The sequence below is a fragment of the Monodelphis domestica genome, chromosome 1 (assembly GCF_027887165.1).
Source record: "Monodelphis domestica isolate mMonDom1 chromosome 1, mMonDom1.pri, whole genome shotgun sequence".
Classification (NCBI taxonomy): Eukaryota; Metazoa; Chordata; class Mammalia; order Didelphimorphia; family Didelphidae; genus Monodelphis; species Monodelphis domestica.
In genome coordinates this window covers 256,383,421-256,407,441 of record NC_077227.1, presented here as the reverse complement: position 1 = coordinate 256,407,441, position 24,021 = coordinate 256,383,421, and the positions used below count along the sequence as shown (strand labels likewise).

The following is a 24,021-nucleotide window of genomic DNA, read 5'->3' as shown; positions in this document are numbered from 1 at the left end:
TGCCTCTGAAAAATCAAGAAGTGCCTACATGAATTTGTTACCCATAAAAACATTTTATAAGATAAATACTAATGATTTCAATAAAGCTCAAATTAATCTCTAGTACAATTATCTATTGGAGTAAAATTTGAGCTCCAGTGATTTCAGGCTGTGGGTCAAATGAAAGTAAGAGTTCTCTCTTCACAGTTATAAACAATACTATACATCCTTTCCTCAAAACATCTAAATAGCATTAAGTTATTTCTTTGATTCATAACTATGCAAAGAAGTCTAATTAGTTTTTGATCCCACCTCATCTGAAACCACACAGTCCTTTTCCAAAGCATACATACAGCCTCTATGTTGCCACTCCTGCTTGGTAACAGTATCAGTTCTCAAAATAGAAAAACAAATGGTTTACAAAGAATGAGTCATGACCTGGTTACTATGATTCAATCATTACCAGAAATTTCTCTATCAAATAAAAGCAATAGGAACCTTCAGAGAAAGAAAAAATATCCAGAAAAGATAAATGCTGATCAACAATACTCTTCTTTTAAAATTCTCCCAAGAATTCCAAATTTCGGGACACAAACTCTAAACAAGATTTGGGGGGGGGGGGTCCTAATCTTATTTTAATGCAATTTCTAATAAGTAGATAAAGATTCTGAGTTCTAACAGACTGGTGTTTTTGAAAAAGGGAAGAAGTTGTATTCATCAAACTATTAAGTCACTGACCATGTCATAAATTGCAAATAAAATTCTAGAATAATTAAAGGAAAGATCCATGAATGCTTAGATCGCTACAATTCAAAATGTCAAATGATATAGCTAAAAAGCTTATTTACCAGTCACAAGTTCTACTCCTTTATAATAGAAGTAAAAACCAAAAGGTATTATTTGCCAAAGTCCCATTCATGGTTTTCAACCATTTCCCCCTTAGAGACAGAAGAAAAGCTATCTTCTGGCTTTGTATCTGCCAGAATAAAATAAAAGTCAATGTCTGGAGATGCTTTGATAAATGAATTATTTCAACCTTAAATCATTTATGCTACTTTAAAAAGTCAGATAGGAATAACAGTGCCTGCCAAAATAAATAAATACAAGGGGAAAAGTGAGGCAGCACAACACAATGGAAAGAGAACTAGACTTATTTTAGTCCTGACCCCTATACTCACAAACTGTGTGATTTCTGTCAAGACAGGGATTGTCTCTATTTCCTCATTTGTAAAATGGGAATAATGCTGACATTATTCACCTATGAGCTGTGATAATCAAATTAAATCACTTATTCAAAGGCCTTTTTAAATTGTCTTATGGGGGATTATACTTACTTTTTAAATTATAAAGATATGGGGGATAATATCTATGTGCATACATACATATATGTATACATACATGCTAGTTCTATATAGGGTATATACACATAAGATGATAGCTATACACATATATACCTATAGAAGGTATACATATAGGATATGTATGCTATATCCTTGCTATATGTACACACATACATATAGGTACATAGATATAGTAATAACTGAAACTGAAATGTTACTAGCGTTAGAGAATCCAAAAGAAAGCTCTAAATTATTTACAGCATGTGCATATGGAATAGATAATACATAAGATTTCTCTCTCAAAGATAAGAGCTATACAGTTGCTCTTCCAATTTGTGCCATGTATTTAAACCACCAAGAAAGCTTTCCCCAAACAACATCCAAAACTGTCTAGCTGACATACAAAGGCTGCACTAATCAAACGTACATACCTAAGCCCTGATTCCCCTTCACCAGACAGCGCCTTCCAGAATACAAGGCACTCATTCGTCTAATGAATGAGCGAATGAATAAATTTGCTCAAATCCAACATCCAAGGGAAAATAAGAGGGTTGGACCTATAGGACTGAGGACATTTCAGGGTCCCGACCCGCAGGTGCTATTGGGACAATCGCCCCAAGACTCTGGGCTCGTTAGGGGACCCTGGACGGAGCCAGGAGCTGGAAGGGATTCCCTGCCATAGAAAAGAGACGTTACCAAGAGTAAAGACTGCAGCGACACCGGATCCCCGTCCCACTGCCTTAGAGGGATGCTAGCATCAAGTCCTCGGACCACGCCGGAGACCTCAGTCCCCGGTCCCGGTCCCGGTCCCGGTCCCGGTCCGGATAGAGAAGCTCTTCCGTTTCCTAAGGAACAGACAGAACTTCCGGTTCCGGGCTTTCGTGTTGCCGGAAGTCGGGGAGAGTGACGTAGGAAGTGTGCGCCGCTCTTCAGACCTCCGAGTGGGAAGGGATCTCTTAACATGGTGAGAAACTGGGAAGAGAAGGGAAGGGATTGGGGACTATTGGTCGTTTCCTCTCCAGAAAATATAAACAAGCTGGATGAAAGCCCTTGACAATTGGATTCTCATGCCAGGTTTTGAGGATTCCCTTCTTTCCCATTAGCTTCGCTCCGGGCTTGTCGGCTGGGAGCCAGGCAAGCGGGTCTGGAGCTTGGGAGGTGGGGGTGGGGAGGGAGATCTTGGATAGACTCGGAACATTTGGCGAAGGCTATTGGGACGGAGCAATGGATTTTAACTCAAATTTTGCCTATTATTTTCAGGGGAAACAAAAGAAAGCGAGGAAATACGCAACCATGAAGCGAATGCTTAGTTTACGAGATGAGAGATTGTGAGTGCCCTAAATCAGCTACGATCCTAAAGCAGAGACGAAAAAAGGAGAGTTGCTTTGGACCCCGGAATCCTTGTTGCTTGCTTTGAAATATCTTAGATTTAAAGAAATTCTCTGAATTTAGGAGAAGGGGAAGAAGAAAATGAGAATCTGAAAGTAAACTTTAATAGCTAATTGTCATACAGCTACTGGTTGTAATTAGTCCCCTCCCCCCCCCAAAAAAACTTAGCTTTTCACATTTTTGTAACTTCAGTTCAGCTACTCAACTCTGAGCCATTTAGAGAGGTAGTATATCAGAGTCAATAAAGGACTAGCTGAAGTCTAGAAGACCTGGCTGAGTTCAAGCCCTACTGCTAGGCTGGAACAGTAATTTATTTTACATCTGGAGTCAGTTGTTTGATACTGTTGCCAAAAAATATTTTATAAGATGTTTCCTTCTGTCAGTCACAAGCCACATATTTAGGAAGATAGGATCTAGTTCCCCCAGTTTGGATCTTAAAATATTTTCTTAAGTAAATTGACAGTTGATAATCTCAGGACCAGAAATATACATGTCAAATGTTGTCTTCACTCTATTTAGCACATTTGGAATAGATCATGGTGCTAGTGTTTAGAGTGGTACCTAGAGACTTAGAAACTTTCCTTTGATCTATTTTATTTTAACAAAGACTCATTGTGTTATTTCTACTCACTTCCTTTACAACATCGTAACATTTTCATTCTAATATATGTTTTTAGAGGATATGAGTTAAAGTTTGTATTATATATGTTGTACTAAATTATATGGTATGCTCTAGTGGAAAAAAAAGAAAACTACTGACAATGTTAAGGACTTTTTCTCCTCTATGTCTGCATTCATCAGCCAACACCAGCTCTAACCAATGTATTCTTATAAAGTTTGGAGAAGTGTTGTTGTGATCATTCTTCCCTGGATATAGATTTTAATCCTTGATAAAAGTTCTTTACTGAGAGTAATTATTTCTCTCATTGTGCCCCAACTACTTTGTTTTAAACTAGGTGTGAACTTAAAATTCTACATATTTTTGACCTCAAGATATTAAAACTTCTCCTTAGGATAATCACCTAATATCCAGTATTTTATTAGGGCAGCTCTTACTGTAGCCAAGGTTTTACCAATAAAATAAACCAAACAAGATTAGATTACTTAATTCAAAAATTCTTATCCCCTAATGAAAGAATTAAGAGTCGACTGTAATTATTGACTAAGGATATTTTTACTGTGGTGTTATTCTTAAATTTTTTTTTTAATTTTATTAGAAAAGAAAAAGATCGATTAAAACCAAAAAAGAAAGAGAAGAAAGATCCCAGTGCTCTCAAAGAAAGAGAAGTGTAAGTATTAAAGAACATCCAAAGTTCTTGATATCTGAAAGAAAAATTTTGGATCTTGGTACTTCTTTTATCTAAAACCTACATTTTTAGTTCATATGTAGATAAACCGAAAGTAGATGAGCCAGACATTTTTCCAAATGGGAGAATGAGTTGGAATACTCTTTTCTCCCTTTACCACCACTAATTAACCTTTTCAAATATATTACCCAGTTAAAATCTTAGTTACAGTTATTTGTCAGTGCCCAAGACATTCTCCTTCATTTCTCAAAGAGTTCAGTACCTGACTCAATCTTCCTCTTCACCCCAACTCCTACCTTTTACCTAAGAGACTTCAATACTTCATGCTTCCCTTATATTCTAGTTCTTGAAAATAGGTTAGAATACTCTTTACTCAGCCCGCTCCTGTACAGTTGTGAGACATGGACACTGTACCAGAAGCACATGAAACAGCTGGAGCAATTCCACCAACGCTCCCTCCAGTCAATCATGAGGATCCGATGGCAGGACCGAATCACCAACCAGGAAGTCCTCGACAGAGCCAACTCCACCAGCATCGAAGTAATGGTCCTCAAAACCCAGCTACGATGGTCTGTACACGTCATCCGCATGGACCCACAGCGGATACCAAGACAGGTATTCTATGGTGAACTGTCAGCTGGACTCAGGAAACAAGGCCGACCAAAGAAAAGTTACAAGGATCGGCTAAAGTCAAACTTGAAGTGGGCTGGCATTACACCAAAGCAACTAGAACTCGCTGCCTCTGACAGAAGCAGCTAGTGAACCCACAGTGACCATGCTACCACCACCTTTGAAGACGAACAACATCGACATCTTGCTGCTGCGCGTGAACGCCGACACCAGGCCACAACCGCACCTCCTGTAACAACTGGCGCCCCATACCCCATATGCCACAAACTTTGCGCCTCAGCCTTTGGACTCCAAAGCCACATGAGGGTACATCAATAGATGATAATGCACAAAGACAATTGTCATTCTCGGTCACCGAAAGACTACCACTATTCTCTTTACTCCTCATTTCCAGTTCCATACTCCATTTACCACCATCAGTCTATTCAAATTTATGTTGTTGTTACCCCACATCCCAGTTTCCACCAATCTCTCATTCTTCTTCCCCTTCATTTCAGCTACACATGGGGATGGTCATATCTTTGATCTGTTCAACAAGTGTTCCACTTCAACAATCAAAATTTCTCAAAATCCTTTTATTATATCATAACCTCTTATTTTCTCCCTATGCCATATCCCTCCTAATCCTATTCTTTGCCCTTTGGAGGACCACCAATCCTCTCATCCTTTAGTACTCTCCCAGGTTTGTACCTCTACTCTAACTTCACCCCTCCTCACTCCTTAATCTCTTCACTACATTTAACCAATTCATACCCTACTTTATCCCAGATTCTGTTGGCACTTACCCTTTTCTAAAACCTAATCCTGGATTACTCCCAGCATCTACCTCCTCAACGCCTCCTTACATACTGCTGGAAGTAACTGGAGAAAGGCATGCAACCAAGATGAATGGTCCACTACAAATGTATGTTACCTAATTTCAATTTGGCCCCCACCTCAGCAAGACAGTCCTTTTACCTTTTACCAACTAGTTCAATATCCCTCTCAAGACAGAAGTGGTTTTAGGCTTTCTCTTTCCTCTTAAAGCCTCCATCACTCCCTCTCTTTGTTGAGGTGTTAACTTCATACTTTCAATAGAAAATGGAGACTTTTTGCCATGAGCTACCTCTTCTCCTTTTCTTTGTATCTCAAAAACTCCTTGATACCATCCCTCATTTGCACCTTTATTCCACTTTTGATGAAAAGGTGACCTTTATCATCAGAGGGCCAACCTTTCTTAATGTCCCCTTGATTCCCTCCTCCCCTCAAAGGTGAGTATTCCCAAGTTCCGGGTCTTCTCTTCTATAAACTTTTTTTTTTAAACCCATACCTTCCATCTTAGAGAATCAATGCTATGTATTGGTTCTAAGGCAAAAAGAGTTTGGCTAGGCAGTTGGAATTATGTGACTTGCCCTGGGTCACACAGCTAAGAAGTATATGAGACTTGAACCCATGACCTCCCATTTCTAAGCCTCACTCTCTTCTAGTGAGCCACCTAGGTGCTATATAATCTTTCAGAAAGCTTGATGTGATATATCTATGTGTATTTGTATTCAATTCTAATCTCCAGTCCTTCACTTCCAATTTTTTATTGAGTATTTTTTAAACTAACTATCCTATAAGGCTTCCTAAACTTGGTATATCTAAAATTGAACTCATTATCTTTCCCCAAAAACCTCACCCCACTTCCCATCTTCCCTATTTATCTTATGGTATTCAGGTGTCAACCTGAGCATTATCTTTGACTTCTCACATATTCACCCCATATATTCACTCAGTCTTCAGATCTTGTCATTTCTACTACCACAGCATGTCTCATCTACATCCTTTTCTCTGCACTAACCCAGCCATCATTCTAGTTCAAGTCCTCATCACCTGTTGCCTGGACTATGGCAATAGCCTCTTTCTTGGTCTTCCAGCTATAAGTCTTGTCCCATTCTAATCTTGTCTTCCTCACAGCTGCCAAAGTGATTTTCCTGAAGTACAGGTCTGCCTTGTCACTCCCCCAGTGGTTCCCAAAAGTATCTGGAATCCATTGTAAAGCCCTTCACAACCAGGCCCTCAGTGTACCTCTCCATCCTCACCACCTCCCAGCATTCCATTTGCTCTCCATGGCCTTTCTCTTTGAAGAAGGAAGAGGAGAAAGAAGTTAAGCCTTAGAGTGCCTTTCACTTTGTTCATTTGCAGCGCTCTTCCTAGAACATACCTCTTCAGAGTTTAGACTCCTATTACTGTCGGAGGACTTCAGTTTTTGTCAAGTACATTATTGGTACTGAGTAAAAATAATTTTTTAATTACTTTATTCTCTGTTGTTTAGCCCTCAGCACCCATCCTGCTTATTCTTCCAATATAACACACAGTTGGGACCCCCTTACTACATCCTGGTTGATACCAACTTTATCAACTTCTCCATCAAAGCCAAGCTGGATTTAGTGCAATCAATGATGGATTGTCTGTATGCCAAATGTGAGTGTTATCTTTTGAATACGACTTTTTCTATCATATAAATTAACAGTGAGCAAAAGGCAAAAATGAAACGGTCCTTACACTAAAATATTATTATGTTCTATTTAACTAAATGTGTGAAATGAGGAACTTTCATTTACCTAAAAGCTTATATCTATATTTCTTTAGTTACTATAGCAACTATCAATTTTCAAGGAAACATTTTTATTATATTTACACCAAATAGCCATGAACACTATTGGTGCTAACTACTATAATGCATGTATTTTGTAACATGCTTCTTTAAATTGTCATCTCAATTTTTTTTTTGTCAATTCTCTGATTTTCTAAATAAGCCATAATATTGTGTGGAAGTAGGGTTAATTTCACACAGTAAAAGTACTTACTCTAAAATAATCTACATATAACTTATTTTCCCAGAAATTGCTTCAGGATTTTCTTGTACTTCTAGAACAGTGATGGCAAACTTAGTGCCTAAGCTGCAACCCTCCCACAGCATGTGAGTGGGCCCCCTTACCCCAGACAGGAGAGGGAAGAAGAACTCTCATTGGGCTGCTAGGCAGAGGGGTATGTGATGTGAAAAATGTTCTCAGGTTTGCATGGAAAGGGAAAGGGGAGCAGCCCTCTCTGTCACACATGCCATAGGTTCACCACACCATTCTAGAATATCAAATATCAATATATAATATTTTATAAATTCTTCTGAGCCTTCAAATTTAGAAATCATTGTATTTTCAATATATCCATGATCAGTTCTCGTTTGGAGAATAATCCCATGGAAGGTAATTCTTGTATCCTCCCATAGCTGTGCCTCTTTTAAATTTTTTCAATACTTTTATTTTTTCATGCCATAGTAATTTCCTTCCTCATTATAGCAAAAACTGGTTAAGCAAAACTGGCTGATGAAACAACCACTTTTGACAATTTGATGACATATACCACATTGCACAGCTATAGTTCCCTATATGCACTGAGAGGAGATGTTTTGACATCAGTTCCCTGGAACCAAGATGAGTTACTATGATTTATCAGAGTTTAGCTGCTGGGGGGGGGGGGGGGAAACCTTATTGTAATTTGCATTATTGTAGTAATTGTCCTGTTTTTCCTCTATATTACTTCTTAAAGGTCTTGCTATATTTTTCTGGATTCCTGAAAATTATTTATTAACTATGTAATATTATACTTTTATGGTCATAGTCCACAGTTTGCTAAATCACTTCCTTGCTAATAAGTACCCATTTTGTAGTGTTGAGAGGGGGTTGTCATTATAAAAATGTTGCTTTGAATATTTTGGCATGTATGGGTGCTGTGGGTGGGGGGCCTGCCCTCCACAGTCTCAGGGGGTCCTTTGGCTGGGTGTGGCGGTGCCACAGATAAATGAATGGGACACAGCTTTCCTTTTCAACCTGCTGCATAGGCTTCACAGAGAAACTGCTCCGCCTTTGCTAGCTTGATTTTTATTTTTATACCCTAAGTGGATACACATACACATACTTTGATTCCATGGATTCTAACAACAAACGCATAGCTTTTACAGAAGATGGATGTTTTTCTCATCACAGGCAGCATAGCTAGGGGTCAGTTCCCCATTAACCCGTGAGGCTCAGACATGCAGTTAAGCCAAGAATAATTATTCGTTACTTTAATCTAGCACACAATAAATCAAATTTCTAAGGTGACAATCATCTTACAATATTGTTGTCAAGTCTACGTTAATCAACATAACTCAGATTTAAGTAATTTTCCAATTCAAGATTTCATTTTCTAATATTTCACTAAGGTTTCCAAGACAAATCACCTAGGCTTTAGTTAGCAAAACAAATCAGTGAAGGATAGCATACCAGCCTCTCCCTGAAAGGCAATTAATATACTAGCTTAGGAGAGCTTGTTCCTGGCCTGTATATGGGGGTGGGGAATTCTGAGTACAGATTTGCCAGAAGTTTTATGTCTAGAAAAGAGGGTCCTATCTAAGTGGGTACATAAGAATCCTTGGGTTTAATTTTGTAAGTGGGATCTCCTAGTGATATTTGGGGGGGATAGAGTGGGACATCTATATTAATCCTGTAATCATTTTGCTCTCATCTATTTTCTCCCCTGAAGCAATTTCAATAACAAGGGATATTGGCGAGAGAAGTCACACAGATGGGTCTGAGTAGATGTTTCCATCCTTCCTGGGGGCCGCTTTTTAGCTTCTGGTTTCCACATGTGACCGTGTCAAACAGCGTGGCTTTGATGGCTCCTGACATATGGGGTCAGCCTTTTCTAAGTCTTTGCACTTGTTGTGTCAAAGGATTGAAACAATCTTTGCCTCTATAATTCCTAATTCTTTTTCAGAATGGTTGGACCAACTTATAGCTTCCCCAACATTATCTCCTTTAGCCCTGCTAGCATTGACTCTTTTTTTTTAAAGAATCAATACTGTGTACTAGTTCCAAGGCATAGGCAATAGGAGTTAAATGACTTGCCAATTTGAACCCAAGACCTCCCATCTCTAAGCCTGACTCTCAATCCACAGAGCCACCCAGCTATCCCCTGAGGATTTACTCTTTATGTCTTTTATCATTTTTGCCACCTGAAGAGTATGAAATATGTTCTAAGTTGTTTTTATTTGCATTTCTCTTACTGTTAATGACTTGGAGCATTCTTTCATCTCTTAATAATTTGCAATTCTTTTGAAAATCATTCATATTCTTTGAATGTTTACTTTTTTTAGAATTGCTCTTAATTTTACATATTTGTGCCAATTCCCTAAATATCTTGGCATGGCTCAAATAGCAGATTTTTGTCAGAGATATTTGATACAAAGATATTTTTCCTACTTGTCCATTTTTCTTATTCTAGCTGTACTGATTTTTCTGTGTGCAAATTTTTGGTTTGTTTTAATTTTTTTTTTAGCTTTTTTCTTTTATGATCACCTTTATTCCTTGTTTGGTTAAGAGTTTCATTCTTAACAGGACAATAATGTACTTATGCTCCATTGATATATCAGCTTTGCTGAACTGCTTTTGTTGTTGTTAAAAGGGGTGATTCACTAGGTAGGGAAAGGAATAGGAAAGATCACCTGCCACCTCTATTTTGTTAAAATAATGTCCTTTTACACTTATATCACCTATTTTTCATTTGGAGTTTATTGCTGTGTATGACATAAGATGCTATGATCATAATTTTTACCAGCATATATTCCCTGCCTTCCCAGTTTTTGTTAGGAATTCTTTCCTAAGTGGTTTGTGTTATTGGGTTTATTGAGTATTGGGCTACTGTATTTGATTGCTTCTGGCTTTAATTTATCTGGTCTTTTCCACTGATTACTACTTTTCTCTTTTTTCGCCAGGAGCAAAAAATTGTAATGGTTATTGCCTTATAGTATAATTTTATATTGGGTAATACCAGCCCCCCTTCATTCCTACTCATTTTTCATTATTAACCTTGAGATTTTAGATTTCTATTCCTTTTAACCAAAAGTTTATGAGTTTGTTTCTTTAACATTAATAACTATTTAAATAGAATTAATTTCTTTTTTACTGTTTTTTTTTAACATTTTATTTGGTCATTTCCGAGCATTATTCATTGGAGACAAAGATCATTTTCACCCCCCATCCCCCCAACTATCCCATAGCCGACGCGCGATTCCACTAGGTATCACAAGTGTTCTTGATTCGAACCCATTTCCATGTTGTTGGTGTTTGCACCAGAGTGTTCATTTAGAGTCTCTCCTCAATCATCCCCTCAACCCCTGTAGTCTAGCAGTTGGTTTTCCTTGGTGTTTTTACTTCCACAGTTTGTCCTCTGCTTGTGGATAGTGTTTTTTCTCCTAGATCCCTGCAGATTGTTCAGGGACATTGCATTGCCACTAATGGAGAAGTCCATTATGTTCGATTATACCACAGTGTGTCAGTCTCTGTGTACAATGTTTTCCTGGTTCTGCTCCTTTCACTCTACATCACTTCCTGGAAGTTGTTCCAGTCTCCATGGAATTCCTCCACTTTATTATTCCTTTGAGCACAATAGTATTCCATCACCAACATATACCACAATTTGTTCAGCCATTCCCCAATTGAAGGGCATCCCTTCATTTTCCAATTTTTGGCCACCACAAAGAGCGCTGCTATGAATATTCTTGTACAAGTCTTTTTCCTTATTATCTCTTTGGGGTACAAGCCCCTTTTTTTACTGTTATGTATCTTATGCATTTAAAAACTATTAGGAGGAATCCATGATTTTCACCAACCTGCCAAAGAGATCCACAGCAAATTAAAGGTTGAGAACCCTTGATCTATAGGGACAGCTAGGTGGCTCAGTAGATTGAGAGCCAGATCTAGAGAGGGGAGATCCTCGGTTCAAATCTGGCCTTAGACTCTTCCTAGTTTTTTGGCCCTGGGTATTGTCACTTAACCCCCATTGCCTTTTTTTTTAACCTTGCTCTAAATAAAATTTTTATTTGGTTTAGGTTTTGTTTATATTTTTGTGAAGTTGCCCTTTGTTGATTTGTTTTACTTTGAAACCGGTAAAGTATTTTTAACATTTTTATTGTATTAACACTGGCCAACCTTGAACACTATTGATGCTGATTAATTTAGTGCATGTGTTTTGTAACCTGCTACTTTAAAATTGTCAGTCATCTCAATTATTTTCATTACCAATTCTCTGGGATGTTCTGAATAAGTCACAATATTATCTGATAGGGTTAATTTTTGTCTCTTAGAATATCTCATAAGCAAAACGTTACAGGTTCTTCACAGGAACAAATGATATGTATTGTTTTGTTTTTTTAATTACATGTAGGCATTCCTTGCATAACTGACTGTGTAATGGCTGAAATTGAAAAACTGGGACAGAAATACCGAGTAGCCCTGAGGTAGGGACATACTGGGATTCCTTTGGAACTGTTTCATTTATTTACTGTCCTAAATTTTCTTATCTTACTGATTTAGTTAAAGTACACTGGAGATTTCAAATCTCTAAAACTCATAAACTTGGGATTTTTTTGGTTATTTTGTCCATATTTTTATACAACTTTTAAAAAGTTATCTCCCTTTTCAGTTAGAGGTGATCTTTTAAATTTACTGTTCTCTTAAATTATACTACTATGTAGGAATCTCTGACTTAACAAAATTTCAGCTAACAGAATTCCTAAGTTAATTTCAATCTAAGGAAAAGTATTTCACCCTAGTTTTCAGTTCTTTGTGAAAATAAAAAATGATGCTATAAATATTTTGTGCATCTACGTCTTTTTCCTCCTTGATTCCTTTCAGTCATAAGCTTACTGGCATCACTGATCAAGGGATATGCACAATTTAGTAACTTTTTTGGGCATAGTTCCAAATGGCTTTCCAAGATGATACAATCTAGCCTGTTCTTAAGAAGATACTCAACTATTCCTTTATTTAATTCATTAATAGAATTGAACTACATGAGAAAATGCTATTAATATCCCTTTTGTGAATCTATTGTTTGAAAAATGCCCGGATTGTCTCTGAATTCAGCTTTTCTGTTCCTACAGGATTGCCAAGGACCCACGATTTGAACGTTTGCCATGCTCACACAAAGGAACATATGCAGATGATTGCTTAGTCCAGAGAGTCACTCAGGTATCTATAGTTTTTGAAGTATTTACTTTGTAGTTAGCCTAGAATAAGTTGCTTTAATAATTGGTGAACTTTGTTCTGCATGTAGCCTGAAAACATCCACAAATCCTGGGGGGAAATCATATGGAACCTATTCATAAGCAATTGAGAATATCTCTTCCTGAGAACAGAAAGGAAGAAAGACTATAGCCACTGTATGTTATTAGTCTTTTGAAGAGTGATTCTTTCATCCAGAAATCTAATTATTTCATGAATTATGTTGTTTTGGTAGCCTTTCTAATTAACATTATGCTCTCTAAGCTGGACAGTATTACTGGTCTATATATATTCTAGGTATCCTCAGCCCCTGTCTCTCTTCCAGCATAAATGTTATATTGTGGCTACAGTTGATCGAGACCTTAAGCGAAGAATCCGGAAGATCCCAGGAGTTCCCATCATGTACATTTCCAACCACAGGTGAGATATGTCTGAAGACGGTAATGAGAATATTGTCATTGAAATTAGTTCATTTTTATTTGTCCTTTCAAATATATTTATTCACTAAAGATGGGACCAATATATAAGATTTACAAATCACTCTATGTCAGATGTTTAAATCATTAAATATTTGGGTGGGGATTGGACAGCAGGAAAAAGAAAGTCTTAGGAATTAAAGTAGATGGTACAGAAATACAAGTTGGGGGACAGGGGTCAATAATTGTTCTTAGACAGAAACCACCAAAGTCAGTATCCAAGCCTAAGACCCAGTATGTCTTGAATTCTGGTTATAAGCTAAAGGCTTATAAAAGAGCTCTTATCTTTTGTGAATTTTTGAAGTTCATCCCCAAATCTGAATTGTTATCATTTTTCACACTGAGGACTCTCCCTAGGCAAAGTTAGTACAACAAACTACAAATTCATCAGCATTTCTTTCAATAATCAAATAATTCTGGGATGCATTTCATACCTTTTTATGTTGCTTGCTGCAAGACCAAAGAGAGGAATATCAAAGTTAGCTGATACAAAGCAAAATAAAGACCACTGAGTAGGTTCTTCAAGTTTTCTCAACAATGTGCTAATTCTTTACTGTAAATAGGTATAACATCGAAAGAATGCCAGATGATTATGGAGCCCCTCGATTGTAACTTCAAGAGACTGTGTTTCCTGTGATGCCAGCCTACAAAATAACCAGACAGTTAACAGAAAAGCACCACTGTAGACCAGTTACTTGGTCCTATTGTGGAAAATGGGGTTATATGAACTTGTTTTTTTATTCTATTCTGAAGTGACTTTTGTATCTTAATGAAAAACTCATTGAATTCATTTATATACCTAAATCAGTTTTGTTCAGATATTTCTATAGACTGTTATTCTAATTGTCTCATTCTTCTTCACTACTGGATAATAGCCTTTAAAAAAGTACTTCAATGGACTTTTTCCTTTGCCTCTACCCCATTATAAAAGCTGCTACTATGTACAACTTTATTCTATTGGGAATAAACATATAAATGAGCAAACCATTGAAGCTTTCACACAAGAAAATATTTCTTTTCTTTTATTATAAAAAATATTTCCAGCTGGGTGGCTCAGTAGATTGAGAGCCAGGCCTAGAGATGGGAGGTCCTAAGTTCAAATCTGGTCTCAGATACTTACAAGCTATGTGACCCCAGGCAAATCACTTAACTCCTGTTGCCTAGCCCAGTGTTGACAAAGTATTGTCACACATGCCCAGCTGGCACTCAAGGAGTTGCTCCGTTCCCCCTCTTCCCAGCACCCAAGGACATTTTTTGCATGCCCTGCCTCTCTGTCCAGCTGCCCAAAGCAAGCATTTCCTCCCTCCACTCTAGAGTAATGTGGTGGGATCATAGGCAGCTTGAAGCTGTAGTTTGAGCACCCAAACATGAAAACTTTTGCCAATGCTGACCTAGCCCCTACTGCTTTCACTATTAATTCTAAGACAGTAAGAGTTTTTTTAAAAAAAGAAATATTTCTTTATGTGAGATTTAAAATGTAGTGAGGTCTTAAACTGTAGTGATTAAAATAATGAAAGATATAAATTGTAATAGATATAAGAGAGGATGAGTAAATTTGACCGCAGAAATATGTTTCACTACAGTGTCTTGGGTTTTAAAATCAAATATAAGGTGGTCGCCAGGGAAATATTCCCAATTATTCAAATACCCAATTCAATTGGGTTTTATAGAGATTTTAATTAACAATACAATGAGTAATCAAAGAGAGAGAGAGAGAGAGAGAGAGAGAGTAAGAAAGGATTAAGTATGAAGGGCCTCAAAGCCAATATGGCCTAGACCTGAGTCTTAAAAGAGAAATCAGTCAGTTTTTTATAACTCACCATAAGATCTGTCTAAGTAAGGATTTCTAATGACACCAGGCCAGCAGCATCTCAGCTGCTTTCACCAGCTCCCTCCTCCATCTGAATGTTTCAGAATCAGTCTCCTCAGAATGAGTCTCTCCAATATGAATGTTTCAGAATGACTTTCCCAGCTCTTCTCTGAGCTCTTATTTTTAAGGGCAAAATCTCTGTCACCTCCCCTAAGTCCTTACATCTACCAATCACTGTAGATGTTTCTAAAGGACCGCCCATTCTTAGTCCACACCTAAGAAGGTGTGGATTTTTGAGTAATTCACACCAGGAAAGCTCTGAGTAAGTTTTCCAGTTCTTTGTTCCTTGTAAATTCACAAGTTGCTTGACCTTTATAGGTACTTAGCTTAAGAAAAGTATGGGTTTACGTACTTTTCATTGTTCGGAAAAGAGTTTACAACTTTATCTTCCCCTAGGGCAGACCCAAGTAGGTAAAGTAGAATTCTCACATTTCTGCTTTAAGTAGAGTTCACTGCCCAAATGGGGAATGGTCTTAATCCAATCTTATAAAGTAGTGTTACAAGGGAATCACTTTAAAAGACTGATATATATTAATTTAAGGTCGCCAAGGAATCAGCTATGTAATTCCTAAATGAAAAACTCAAGTCAGCCGTCAGCCATTTTTGGAGTTTAATTACAATAGGAGTAAGAAAGGAATTAGAGATAGAGAGAGAGAAAAAGGGAGAGAAGGGAATAGGGCTTAAATACCCCTTCTGTTTAGGCTGGGCCAAAAGGCCCAAGCCCTTAGATAGCTGGGGCAAAGAAAAGAGATCAGTCCCTATTACTCACGTGTCCAAAATGGAGAAACAGTCTCAGAGGCCCCCACCTTCAGCTTCCTTCAGAGCAAGCCTTCTCAGAGCCCAGGAACCACACCGACCAAAACCTCCACAACCACAACCCCTCTCAGTCTTCAGACCCCCTATCTTTAAGGAAATCCTCCAAGTTGCCTCCCTTCAGTCCTCACATCTACCAATCACTGTTCATCAATTTCCCTGTCAATGGAGGCTCTAGCTTAACCCAGGACCGCCCAGAGGTTTCTGGCTTTTGCACATGTCTGTTGAAGGTCATATTTTCAAATGATTAAATCTTTACTCCTTTGCTACAGCCCTTTCTAAATCCTGTTAACTTGAGTAGGGTAGAGATTGGAATAATTAAATTTTGATCTAGGCTGCAGCCCTTACTCAATCCTATTAGGACTGAATAGGGTGGAGATTTATTCCAAGTATCTCCATTGTATCAATTCTAAAATCAATCAAGACTCAAAGAAATTCCTGTTCTATGCTTAAGCATAGGTCAAAGTCCTTTCCATTGTTCAGCAAAAGGTTTCTGTCCTAAAGTAATCTGAAGAAGGGAAGAGAAGGAACCTCCCATGCCAATGGGGTTCCCATTCCAATAGACTATCAGTAAGAAATTTTCCAAGTATGAAATATCCCAATGGTGAAATTTCCAACATTTATAAGTCTAAGGAATTTTGAGGTTTACAGTAGGGTCTGGGAAATTTTAAGGTTTACATTTAAGAATGTCCTGCCAGATATCTTAGGACATGTACTTCAATCTTCTAAGTAGTAGTTTCTGATTTGTATTAGAAATGTGAGGAAGCACTCTCTTGATAATTATACAAGTTAATTTCAGTATTCTGGGGGAGAAAAAGTCATAACTTAATTTTCTTTGAGACCTTTTTGAAAGTTTTTATTGATACCTTTTCTTACATTGCCTTCATTTCCCAATAATTACTTCTCCACTCAAGTAAGTTAAAAAAAAAAAGGAATTTAGCAAAACTACACATCCACAAATTCAAACACCACAAGAGCTGTTTCACACTCATAATCTACCATCTTTGCAAAGAAAGATGATTAGATGTGGGTAAGGAGGCATGGATGACACAGAAAGCTCTTTATCAACTTGTAAGGTCCTGTCTTTTCCAAATCCCTTGGGGAAGTTAATCAGTGAAATGATTTGACTCAAGAATGAGAATGCATCGTTAATTCACATTAAAGAAGAACCCAATCATTTTGCTCCTTCCCATTTCAACAACTGTTTAGTTTTTCATTCCCCCCAAATTAAGTATGTACTTAATTAAACTATGTATAGATCCATATGTTAAACTCTAGGAAAAGTAGAAATGTTGACTAAAGTTCCTACCTCCAAAGGGAAAAGTCAGAAATTAGACCATAGCCAAATGAATCACAGAATCACAGATGGGCTTTATGTTACCTAAATATATTTGGAAGATGAGAACAAATTAATAGTAAGGAAGAGTTTGAAGACATGGGAGAAGGGACAACTCAGGAGGAATGTGATTATGTGATAAAAGAGAGTTTAAGTTTGATAAGGCCTAACAGGAATACTAGATGTTGATTGCATAGAGTTCAAGGGATTAAAAAAATAGGATCCCATGGTCAAAAAATCCGTTAGGAAAGTTGAGTCCAGGAAGAATGGGAAACTGAGAGTGCTATCTCAAAAACAAAAGAAACAGTTCCAGTGAGAAAGAAAAGTCATTTAGGGACATTCATGTGGGTGCACTCTCAGATTTTTAAAAAGATATGTCCAGAAAATGGAAGCATGAGCAGATAAAATAAATAGAGAAAAGCATGACAATACTGAGAGCAAGGGTGGGAGCAATAAAGCCAAAACTGAGTCAAGGCTAACAAATGCAAAAGACAACTTTGTATAAATTCATTTGGGTTTGTTTTTTTTGTTTGTTTTTCATTTTTAGCCAGATTAAGGGAAGAGGAAATTAGATGGGAAAGAACCTCTGCTTGAGTAAATGGAATAAGGAAAATGGCCTACTGATAAGACAATTCCCCTCAACTCTTATTTTGCTTCTATTGACTCTGCCAAGAATAATAATCTTTGAACTAGAAAGAACAGAATGAAGGGTTTAAAAAGCATTTTACTAAATGCTTACTATGGGCATTGAAGGTATAAAATAGGAAATCATTACAGTACTTGATCTCAAGGAGCTCACATGATTTAGGGAGATAATACATACTGAATGCATATATGGATGTAATGTGTGTGTATATGATATATGTAATCTCCCAAAATTATATGATCTCCTTGAGAACAAATATTGTAGGACCTCATATATAGTCATTTAGTGTTCTTTTTTTAAATTTTAATTTCATTTTTTCATTTAGTGTTCTTCAACCATCACATTGCTCTTTACTGTGAATGTCACATTCACCTATTGCTCCATGGTTTGGTTTGGTTTGGTTTTTAAGTATTTTTCCGTGGTTACATGATTCATATTCTCTCCCTCCCCTCTTTCCTGCCCCCTCCTGGAGCTTACAAGCAATTCCACTGAGTTATAGATGTATTATCACTCAATACCTATTTCCATATTATTCTTTTTTATAATAGAGTGGTCATTTAAACCTCAAACCCCAAATCATATACCCATATAAACAAGTGATAAATCACATTTTTCGTCTTCATTTCTACTCCCACAGTTTTTTCTCTGGATGTGGATAGCGTTCTTTCTCATAAATTCCTCAGGATTATCCTGGATCATTGCATTGCTATTAGTAACAAAGTCTATTACACTTTATCACCCTATAATGTTTCAGTTACTGTGTATCTGGTTCTGCTCTTTTTACTCCATGTCATTTCATTCATGTCTTCCCAGTTTTTATAGAAATCAAGCAGTTCATCATTCTTTATAGCACAATAGTATTCCAAAACTCTCATGTACCACAATTTGTTCAGCTATTCCCCAATCAAGGGACAACCCCTCATTTTCCAACTTGCCACCACAAAAAGCCCAGCTATAAATATTTTTGTACAAACTTTTTTTTTTTTATCTCTTTGGGGTACATACCTACTGGTGGTTTTGCTGAATCAAAAGGCATGCATTCTTTTAAAGCCCTTTGCTCCACTGTTTTGTAGTAGAATTGTAGTCCAAATGAATGACTTGTTAGCCATAGTTTCTGATTATATATATTTTGGGCTATAATTTGCTCTTCAAGATAAAGTAGATGTATTTCAAGGGGAAAAGGAATAGGTTTAGATAGGATGATGCAAAAGGAGCAACATCTAGGAAGTTATATATAGAGAAAGGAATTTTAGTATTCAAGATCATAAAAGAGAACAGTTGTGAGTGATGATTTAAATATCAATATTTACATTATAAATATATAAATACTAATAGTAAAGTTAATACCATTGCCACAGATGGCTGCCATGGAGTGAAGAAATATGGGAGATAAGAAGGTTGGGTAGAAGGCCAAGAAGTTCAAAGGACTGCCATTATTTATATTGAAGTCCATAAGATTGAGGAAAGGGTTTGGGATTGAAAGAAAACATTAACCCAATTACTGAATTCCTGAGAAAGGAAGAATACCTGGAGGCCAGCAAATAACTGTAAGAAGAATCTAGACCAGCTGATGTAGATGGATGGAATGAACCTCAATAGAGAAATTGCTAAGCAATGGTTGCAAAGGAAGGATCTATCTGGAAGTGAAAATCAACCAGTGACCCTTTAACTGCCAGGTACTATGATAAGTGCTAGGGATGCCTAAAGCAGTAAAAGTCAATCTGCCCCAAGATGCCTACATTAATGAGAGAAACATCAAGCAAACAAATACATCTAAACAAGCTACATATAGGATAAATAGGAAAAATTAAAGGAAGAAAAGACTTAAGAGAGGTTATGAAAGACTTCCTATAAATGATGAGAAGAGCAACTGTGGCTCAGTGGATTGAGAGCCAAGCCCAGAGACAAGAGGTTCTGGGTTCAAATTTGGCCTCAGACACCATGTGTCTGTGTGACCCTGGGCAAGTCACTTAACCCCCATTGCCCAGCTCTTGCCACGCTTCTGCTTTGGAACCAATACACAGTAATAATTCCAAGATGGAAAGTAAGAGTTTAAAAAAAAAAAAGAGAAGAAATTTTAGTTGGAACTAAAGGAAGTCAGGGAAATCAGTGGACAAAGTTGAAGAGAGAGCATTCTAGGCCTAGGGGACAGTCAGAAAAAAATGCCCAGAGCCAAGCAAGAGATGAAGTATCTTGTTCTTGGGGCAGTCAGAAGACCAGTGTCACTGAGTCAAAGAGTATGTGTTATGAAGTATTTTGTAAGAAGATTGGAACAGTTAGATGGGGCTAGGTTATGAAAGATTTGGGAATGCCAAAACAGAAATTTTTATATTTGATGCTGGGGGTGATAGGGAGTTTATTGAAGGGAGGAAGGTGTGGGGGGGAGGGGGAAAAGTAATATTATCAGACTTCTGCCTTGGGAAAAACACTTTAGTTGCTGAATGGAGAATGGATTGGAGGCAGGAAAGACTCAAGGCAGGCAGACCCACCAGCACATTATTGTAATAGTCCAAGTGTGAGTGGCCTCAGACACTTTCTAACTCTGTGACCCTGGCTAAGCCTTGGCCCACATTGCCTAACCCTTACCACTCTTCTGCCTTGGAATGAATACACAATATTGATATTTAAAAGGAAGGTAAGGGTTTTAAAAAAAAAATCCAAGTGTGAGGTAATGAAGGCTTGCTCCATGGTGATAACAGTGTCAGAAGAGAGAAGGGGGGCAGGGAGGAAGGGAGCAGAACATTTAAGAGATATTGTTAAAAATAAAATTGCTGGGCCCTAGCAACTCATTTCCGCCTTCACCACCCCACCTGGCTGGGAACCCCTGAAGTCATGAGCAAGGCAGGACCTGAGCTCGAGGCAGGGGAGAAGAGTAAGTAATTCAGGAAGGCTCCTAAATCGTGAGCCTGACTATCTGGGAGGATGATGTCCTCTGCAGTAACAGAGAGGTTAGGAATCAGGGATGATTTAGAAGGAAAAATAATAAGTTCAGTTTTGAAAGTGTTGAGTTTAAGATGTCTACTGGACATTCAGTTTGAGATGTCTGAAAGGCAATTGAAGATTTGAAATTGATCGGCAGAGATTAGGACCAGATAGAGAAATTTGAAAATAGTCAATTAAATTCATGGGATCTGAGATCCACCAAGTACCTTCTTATAGAGGCAGAAGAAAAGAGGGCCCAGGTTTGTGGAACACCTGTGGTTAGAGAGCATGATCTCTTTAAGGATTTAGCAAAGAATATTGAGAAGGAGCAGTCTGATACGTAGGAGAGTGAGAAGAGTGGGGTCCCCAAAATTTAGAAGACAATATCAAAGAGAAGATAAGTGATCAGTGTCAAAGGCTGCAAAGAGATAGAGGAGAATGAGGATTCAGAAAAAGTTACTGGATTTGGCAAAGAAGGGATCATTGGTAACTTCAGAAAGAGTAGGTTCAGTGGAATGATATGGATGGAAATTAGATTGTAAGGAGTCGAGAGAGTGGAGAGAGAGTGGAGGTACTTATTGTAGATGGTCTTTCAAGGAGTTTAGTCACAAAGGGCACAAGAGAGATACAACATTGTAATCAGGAATGGAAGGATGGAGGGTTATTTTCCTAATGGGAAGACATGAGCATGTTTTGCTTTGTGTGTGTGTGTGTGTGTGTGTGTGTTAAACAGGAATGAGCCAGTAGACAAAGACTGAAAATAAGTGATAGAAGGGGAATGACAGAGGAGGCAATCTATTGAAGATGGGATGGAATGGGATATCTTGAGCAAGTAGAGGAGTTAGCCTTGGTAAGGAATGAGGTCACTTCATCATGTGAGACAGGAGTAAAAGAAGAGATAGTGGCAGAAGACATCTGAATGATAAAAGATGAAGTAGAAAGGAAAAGAGAGAGCTCACAGAGAATGTCTCATATTTTTCCTATAAAATAGGAGATAAGGTTTTCAGCTGAGAGCAGGGAAAGGGAGAGCCATGGGAGATTTGAAGAGGGATGGAAAGATTTGGAAAGCTACTATAGATAATTGAATAGTGAGTTGATAGAGCAGGTATAAAAGTTTTTCTAGCAGCAGTAAAAGCAGTGAAGAATGAGAAATTTGCCATCTCCTTTTCCTGGTCTCACATATAGAGGGTGGGAGAGGAGTGCTCAATATTAGAGATGGCCATCAAGGGTATATAGTCTAATCTGCAAAGAATCAGATTTTGATTAGTGCCAGAAGTTTATAAGAGAATAAGATGAAGTTACCTAGGAAAAAGAGGGATATATATAAAAGATAGCCAAAGAGATTTCTGAAAGAGAAGCTGCCTCTAAGCCTTCATTCCCTCACTACCTCAAAACTAAATGATAATTACAGGGGGAAAAATAACAGAAGGTTTTGTCACTGATCCTTTTTGTGCCTTGCACTCTTCTCTTCACAACCCCCAGTCAGAGGCCCCCAAGCCCCATGTGACTGTGGCCATATCTAGTATGGTCTTTTGGAGACTTCCCCAAGAGTGACTCATCTAGAAAGGCAGGTCTCCCATCTCAACCCAGGAATACACAGAGGGATCCCAGAGTATTTTAGAGGTCCTAGGATAGACAAGGTACATTATGAAAGAAAAGAAGAGAAAGAGAAGTGCAAGTGGTCCTCTGGGGGCTTAAGGAAGGATCCAAAACTGAGGGAATTGTGGAAATTGAATGAGCCCTACTGATTCCATCTTGACTCATTTCTGGTTCTAGCCCAGTTCCTTTTCTAATCAGTTATGGGTCTAGTCTGATTTTTGTCTTGTTAAAAAACTGTTTCATTGTGTGAACTGTGAGAAAGTTTTACATAATTTGAGCCTACCCCCTTCTGGTTATGGAAACTGAACTCCCTCTTACTGCTCCTTAGAAACCCTTAACAAGAGGGGGCAGCTGGGTAGCTCAGTGGATTGAGAGCCGCAGGCCTACAGACAGGAGGTCCTAGGTTCAAATCTGGTCTCAGACACTTCCTAGCTTTGTGACCCTGGGCAAGTCACTTAACCCCCATTGCCTAACCTTTACCACTCTTCTGCCTTGGAACCAATACACAGTATTGATTCCAAGATGGAAGGTAAGGATTTAAAAAGAAAGAAAGAAACCCTTAACTAAGGACCTAGGTTATGCTGATCAAAAACCTAGTCAGATCTGAAGATTGATGCAAGGAGTTTTCTTATAACTATACATCTCAAGTAAGCAATATTTCTTATTTGAAAACTGGCCCCATACTGATCGATTAGTTATTGATTGAATACAGACAATTAGGAGGAGTAAGAACACCTCTTTTTCTGATTTCAAGAAATTGCATGTTTGTTCTACCCCTCCAAGGTTGGGAATTTTCTAATCTTTCCTCCAATTAGACATAAGATTACCTGATTTTGTATCCTGATTTAATTGTTTTGTTTTAATTAATTTGTCTTAATTGTTTTTAACATAAAAATTTGTGTCATTCTGTATTCAAGAACTTTAGACTAGGCTGAGGATTCCATTTATTATTCCAGTTTTGCTAATAAATTTTATAGCCCACATTTCCTCAGTTATTATTGATTATCATCACAGAACTCCATGTCTGAACTCTGCAATTAGCAGCACCCAACCCCAGCCTAACTAAAGTTTTTACTCAGACCATGATTGCAGAAGCCGGAGAGAGCAACTTCAGGATGTTCTATGCTAGTCCAATATGACATATCTTGCCTGAACAAAACAGCTCCTGAACTCAGCCTGATTCTCTCCCATGCCAATGACTGGGAGAACAACTTTGAGGCATTCTTAGGTAGTTCTAACTCTGAATTCTCTGAGTCAAACATAAACAACCCTGCTCAAGAATGACCAAGCAGAGTCCAAACTGAGCTATTTTGTGGGTTCTAACATGGCACCAGTGGCCCTAGGCAAAATCTAGGCTCAGCAATCTCTGAAACCTGGGCAGGAATCCAGCATAGAAGTATGCCCTGAACCCAACAGCAAAGATAAAGGACCTCAAGTAGAGCTTACATGGAGGAGAGGAACTGAAGCTGAGTGACAAGGGAAGCCTCTAGGAAGAGTGTAACATTGGAAGTAAATCCATAATCCCTTGAGAGAAGGGCCTAAGCAAATTATGGTGCATGAATTTAATGGAATATTCATATGCCATAGGAAAGGATGAAATGGATAATTTCGGAGAAAGCTGGGAAAATATCTAAGAACTGAAGTAAAG

At 37.9% G+C, this 24,021-nt stretch overlaps 2 protein-coding genes across 16 annotated transcripts in view; one reads left to right on the top strand and one right to left on the bottom strand.

Moving 5' to 3' along the window:
• Positions 1-2,200, bottom strand: part of AREL1 (apoptosis resistant E3 ubiquitin protein ligase 1) — a 55,123-nt gene extending 52,923 nt beyond the window's left edge. For 5 of the 14 annotated variants that reach the window (XM_007472815.3, XM_056820819.1, XM_056820820.1 and 2 more), the window contains exon 1: positions 2,016-2,181. The gene's annotated coding sequence lies outside the window, so the exon portion shown is untranslated. Of the gene's footprint in view, positions 1-2,015 lie in introns of all 14 variants that reach the window. The other 9 variants (XM_007472813.3, XM_007472814.3, XM_056820810.1 and 6 more) reach the window with 5 other exon arrangements.
• On the top strand, positions 2,173-14,174 carry FCF1 (FCF1 rRNA-processing protein). Of its 2 annotated transcripts, none has more exons than XM_001375150.5 (8): positions 2,173-2,283; positions 2,580-2,647; positions 3,926-3,997; positions 6,942-7,090; positions 11,873-11,945; positions 12,591-12,678; positions 13,037-13,131; positions 13,751-14,174. In XM_001375150.5, exons 1-8 carry the CDS (start codon positions 2,281-2,283, stop codon positions 13,797-13,799), a joined length of 597 nt encoding a protein of 198 aa, XP_001375187.2. In that variant the 5' UTR covers positions 2,173-2,280; the 3' UTR covers positions 13,800-14,174. The 2 variants fall into 2 exon arrangements, with proteins under 2 accessions (XP_001375187.2, XP_016283087.1); XM_016427601.2 differs by lacking the exon at positions 2,173-2,283 and adding an exon at positions 2,315-2,393.
• The last annotated feature ends 9,847 nt before the right edge of the window (positions 14,175-24,021 follow it).